General features: G+C 46.4%; 1 protein-coding gene across 1 annotated transcript in view; it reads right to left on the bottom strand.

Annotated features, from left to right (window-relative positions):
• Window positions 1-3,183: 3,183 nt before the first annotated feature.
• The window catches only part of Dlx1 (distal-less homeobox 1), a 4,734-nt gene continuing 1,990 nt past the window's right edge, over window positions 3,184-5,927 (bottom strand). The window contains exon 3 of the mRNA XM_008855265.1: window positions 3,184-4,891. Within this exon, the coding sequence (XP_008853487.1) occupies window positions 4,637-4,891 (255 nt within the window). The 3' untranslated portion in view covers window positions 3,184-4,636. The remainder of the gene's footprint in view (window positions 4,892-5,927) is intronic.

Raw genomic sequence — 5,927 nt, 5'->3', positions numbered from 1 at the left:
TGCTATGGCCATGTGAATTAGTAGTGGGAAAGTTTGCTTTAGCCTATGATTTCAAGAGTATTTAACTCAAGTGGGAGGAGATAGCAAACACCCAGAACTCTACAAATGGCCTTATAGAAGATATAGAAAAAAAGAGATGAACAAGGATAAAGATTTGGGGGGAGGGGAGCTGAATTACTACTTTCTCCCCTTTTTTCTTAATCTAATATCTCAGGCTTTATGTCCAGCTCCCAGACCTACTTGTGTGTGTGTGTGTGTGTGTGTGTGTGTGTGTGTGTGTGTGTGTGAAAACGGATGACTATCTCTTCCAGATTTAGTCTCCTTATCAAATGAGTTTCTATGAATAAATTCACACTTTTGGGCACAGAGATGGAAAGAATTTGAAAACTTTTTTGTGGTGTTTAGAACTAGTCTAGAATCAGAAAGTCTGAAGAGTCATATAACCCAGCCCAGGTTTGGACTCCCAGAAGAAAGAAAAAGCAATACAACATAATGATCAGTGAGGGATAGCTGTGAACACTAAAGGTTCCAGTTTTATGTTTTTAAAATATTGTCGACTTGTAGGCTCTGGGTTCTGCCACCAATATGTTTCACCACTCACAGGGCTACCCGGCCCATCTTAACTTATGAAGGCCAAGACCAGTGAGGAGGGGGCTGGGACTGTTGCTTCTGCCCCACCCCCACTCCTATCCCCTTTTAGAGCTAGTATGTGTGAGAGAAGATATTAAAGAGGTATCTGTTGTTTGGCAATTTTGCTAAGTCTGTCTTCATTACTTTGCTGCTGTGCATTTGCTAATTTGGAGGCCCGGCCATTGACAAGCTTGCTCCATACACCTGCAAGCAATTTGCCGGCTCCGGTACCAGAGAATTGCAGAGATGGCAGCTCGCACCTATTTGATTTTTTTTTTTTCCTTTTCTCAATGCACAGCAAATTTGGCTTTCAGTGCGTTATCTCTTTTGTTAATGCAAAAAGATTCCCTGGGCGAAAAAATTGCTCATAATTACCAGAGAGATGGGGAAACTGCATTAGAATAAATAAACCTGAAATTACTGTAATTATGTTGTGTTTGATGGGCCCGGCTTGTAATCAAGAAGAGAATACAGTGAAATGATGCTGACCCTCTTGGGTTTGCAGCTGTACGCGCACTTTGGGGTCTTTTTTTGCAGAAAAGAGTCATTTTGATAATCATTAAGCTGTGTGTAACCTATTTCAGAAGTGTTTTAAAATGAGGTTCACATTTTTTGAACAAGGGGAAAAAAAATCCCAAAATTGCATTTTGCCATTACAGACTCATACATAAGGAAAGGTTGTGTTTTCTAAGTGACAATTGTTAAGACATAATATTCGAAATCAGTATTTAATCATTATAATGAGGTATTGTTTAAATATAACCACCTTTAGATTATTCATAGTTTAATTAATATACTCATTATGAAAATCTTTGAATCAGATATTTGATGAACTACTTGTCAGTAACAAGGCAGCATTAATTAGGCCTATATTGAGATTAACATTTTTTAAAAGTACAACCGCTTATAATTATAATAGAGCTTAACTAAAGACCGCCTTCCTTGAGCTAAAACTAATAATTTCTCTATTTGAACTGTTAGCAAGAGATTATTAAATTAGTATAAGCTAATATCTCAAAGTATTAAAATCGGCTTGACCAAGCAGATTTTGCCTGTGGCTTGAGCGGTTGTGTACTGGCTGGCCTCTGGGGGAATCCAGGGAAGGGAAAAGTCTACCGCCTAGCCAAGTCCCAGAGGAAACTGAATCCAGCCAGGACTGGATTCAGGTCTCAGCACTAACTCTAGGGTCTAGGCCTGAGAAGTTGTTTCCCTCTCTGTTTTGGTGCGAGTCTGTCCAGTGCCCACACCCTGGTGTGATCTCACCCAAGAGCCGCCACTTGGTTCTGAGGACCGCCAGCAGAGGAAAAGTTCCAATTTCAGTCCTAGAATGGGCGTCAAGGTCCTGGCTTCATCTTGCTCTACCTCCTCAGCTTCTTCCATTATTGCACTCCCCCTCCAGCCCTGGCACTTCCTCCTCCCCTTCCCAAAGGGCGTCGGAAGAGCACCGCGCATCTGATCTTTCACCAACACCAATTGAAAAATGGGTGCTTGTCATAACACAGATCACTGCCTTCCCTGCTCTGCTCCCCACCGCGCACGGGAAATGCCCCCCAAAGGCGGAGGGCCAGCCCCCCCCCCGCGGGCAGCGAATGGGTGCCAAGGAAGCAGGAATCCTGCAAAGTTGGCCCTGGGGAGGGGGGTACTCAGTCTGGGTCTAGGGCCTGAGGTGGGGGATGGGGCTAGGCTGGGGTTCAAGCCAAAAGACCAAGGAGGAATTGAATCTGGTTTTATCCTCCAAGGAGCCCATGTTCTAAAGTGAGCTAAATCCCAGCTTTGTAACAGAGGGAAGTGTCCCCACAGTGGTCTGGCTGGCTCCTGTACCTTAAGGCTGGGATGCCAATGATGTGCTTGACTCTGGACAACTCTCATTCTCAAAATTCCCCTAAGACCTTGTGCTTTGGCACTTCTAGTTTGTGGAATATATAGAGAAAAGTCCCTAATTTTAAGCAGGAATGGTCTTTCTCTTGTAGAAGGGTCTGGGTAGCTCCTAGGGACTGGGACCCTGAGCTCATTGACTGATTGGGATAGTGGCTTGGATGGCCTTGGCCTTCCAGCCCCTGCCTGAATTCAGGGCTTTACAAAACCGAGATCCTGTGCCTCTGGTCAAATCTAACTGATCAGATCCCAGAGGTGGCAGGGGGCAAAGCAGTATGTCTCTGTTTCTAAAGTTCTTGAGAGGTGACAGGGTATGGAGAGAACTCCAGTCTCCCAGGTCAGCTACCCTTGAATTCTGCTTTTCTCTCTCTGAAGTCTTTTGGTTCCTGAGCCCCTGAGCTGTGGCTCTGCCCAGAGGCACCTGTTCTTGAGGCCCCTTCCCCAGCCCTCCCTAGACTTTCCAATTCCTTAAGTGAAGGTAGGGATCTCATATCCTAGAGACTGAGGGGGGCGAGGCATAAGGGGAATTTTGGGGCAACCCTCAGACCTTGGGGTGATATCCTCATGGTTTTGGAGTCAAAGGCCCCCAATCTGACCTGTATAATAAGTGGATGGGCCCATCCTATTGTACTAGAGGTAAGGCCTCCTCTCCCTCCACACAGTACAGGAAGCAGTGGCTCTTTCTTGAAACCATAATTTTACTGTCTCAAAGAAACTTTATAACTTATTTACAAAGTTTTTCCCCCGAAGATACAAAGCAATAAGTTAACATTCTCAATATAAAACTAAACTTTGACATAGAGAACACAAAACACGTTGATTTCAATTGGTCACACTTTCCAAATTTCACAAGTAAAATGTCAAGATTCTCATTTCACAAAGCATCAGGTTTACAGCCACACACAACAGAACGGAAAGAAGCTAAGCTTGTGCAACATGTTTACAGAACAACAATAATAATTATTAATAATAATAACAATAATAATATGTACAGCGATTAGATCCTGCACCAGACTGTGCGTTCAGGGTGGTGATTAGCATTCTGTGGTAGAGCCACTGGGGATTGTTCTAAAGCTGCTTTTGTCTTACTTTAAAGCAACCTGAAATTAGGCGCTTTCACAGGACTTGTTATTTTCTTTCTGCTGCCCACCAGTCCCCTCTCTTGCTACCCAAATTAAAACTTCTTTCCTTCTTCGCCGGGGTGTCGTCCTTGTCCAAGCATTCCTGACAAAATCGTATTGGCTTCACTTATCTTTCTTTTGATACCTCATTCTTCCTTTTGTTATTTATTATTTTTTAATAATTTGGGACATGTAAAAATGCAAATCATTCTGCTCCTACCACTTGATTCCAGCAAAGTACAAAAGTTCCTGTATAAATTAAAAATCACTGCCCCTCAGTGTTCTATTTTCTGGTGTGTTTAAAGTAAACAGTATGTTTGGACAATGCCCACTTGGTGCCCCGGAAATGGCCAACACTCAGCCTCAGACGAAGTCCATTTTTCAATAAATTAAACCCCTCCCTCTAATTTCCCCCCATTTCCCAAACAAGCTACACAGATGGCAAGCAGGACCCACAAGGCCAGAAAGGAAGAGGTGTCCCAGGTTTCGGAAATGGGCTGCCGGCTGACCGTGTGTGGCTCAGACCTGGGGACTTTTTGCAGAGGCCGCAGAATGAGGACAGCTGACACACGAGGACCTTGACTCGGTGCACAGACAGAGCAAAAGGAGACAAGAGACGGACAGAACGGAAAAGAGCTTTTGTTTTCTCTACATTGTTGTTTTGTTTTTCCTGATAGTCCCACAAAGGTGAGGGTCGGGTCTGGTCCAGCAGGTTTGTCTTGCTGCTCTGGCTGTCTCGGATGGCTGTGCCTGCGTTTTGAGGCCACTTTGCTGTCACCGAGTGTCCCAGGCTTGGTTCAGGCCGAGAGCGTGAGCGCTGGAAAGTCGCTGGGCCAGACCTCGAGGGGCTCCAAGGAGGCAGTGAGCCTCCTGCCTTCACTGTTCCTCTAGACCTCTGGGCCCTTCATCTCCTAGCCCAGGGCACACGGACGGGGTGAACGGACCTGGAGGCGGGAGGGGCCGGGCTAAGGGAGATTGGGAAAGAGGCGGGTGGGTGCGAACTGACAACCTCACATGAGCTGGGGCTGCTGCATAGCTTCTTGGTGCGCTGAAGGATACCAGGATGTGTAGCTGGGGATGTACGAGCCTGCGCTGCTGCCTGAGCTCTTCCCAGATGAGGAGTTCGGGTTCCAGCCTGGAGGGACCGGTGGGGAGCCGGCAGACAGGGCTCGGCCGTTGGCCAGTGCGCTACCCTCCAGAGCTGCCCCGCCTTGCTTCATCAGTTTCTTGAACTTGGAGCGTTTGTTCTGGAACCAAATTTTGACCTGCAAGATCGGACAACAGCGTGATTGGGCTGTGACCACTAAGTCTACCCTGGCCTCAGGAAGGATAGAAGGGAATAGTAGAAAAGAAGAGCGGGAACCCTCTTGCTCTTCGGAAACTGGCTGCTCTAAGCAACAGAAGAGAGACTAGACCAGCACCTCACCAAGAGGCTAGAAAGCTGAACCCCAACGCTTGTCGCTGAGGGCACCTCTCAGAGAGCCAAGGGGGCATGCTGATAAGGGAGCAGGGGAGAGCCAGGTTTTGTCTGTTAGTGGGTCAGTACCACCTTGGCTGTGGTTTTGGGAAAAGTCCTCACATGCAAAATATGCAATTTCAACTCAATATCAATAAAAAACAAAACATCTAAACAGATGTGGAGAACATCTATTTGCAATTGGAACACCTTCTTTTTACATCTGACTTTCTCTCCTTGCATGAGCTAAAAAAAAAAAAAAAGCACACAGAGTCACAATGTTTTTGTTAAACTTTTCTTTAGATTCAATTCTACTTTTTTTTCCTGGTGTGTTTGCTTTCCCCAGCTCCAATCCAAATCCCGGGCCAGACGTTGGAAGCCTGTATGAGCCCGAGTTAGATCGCCTACCAGCTCCCAGCAGTCTTAGAGAAATCCAGGGAGGGAAGTCTCATTTCTTCTCCAGGATCTGGGACTTGGGACTCAAGAGGACAGAAGGAGTGATTCCTACCGGCCACTCGGTAAGGAGGAGGCGGAGGGAGACTGAGGCTTAGGCCCCAGGACCTAAGTGATTAGTCACACACTTTAAAGGCAAAGGAGGGATTAAATCCCTCTTCTATTGTTCCGTTGTTCGGGCACGTGTGACCTCAGAATCCCCGATCAAAACATCTGGGGAAATCTTTCCTGTGCCCTCATCAGATGTCCAAGGACAGAGGCCAGACTGCAGGCAAGTCAGAGTCCTCAGAGCAGGGGCAGAGCTAGGGCAGACAGCATGAGGGAGAAAGGGGAGATGCTGGAAGTTATCGGGGAAGAGAGAGAGAGAGAGAGAGAGAGAGAGAGAGAGAGAG

This window comes from Nannospalax galili, unplaced genomic scaffold (genome assembly GCF_000622305.1).
Source record: "Nannospalax galili isolate Female #2095 unplaced genomic scaffold, S.galili_v1.0 scaffold346, whole genome shotgun sequence".
Taxonomy (NCBI): domain Eukaryota; kingdom Metazoa; phylum Chordata; class Mammalia; order Rodentia; family Spalacidae; genus Nannospalax; species Nannospalax galili.
This window is presented reverse-complemented; position numbering and strand designations above follow the sequence as displayed.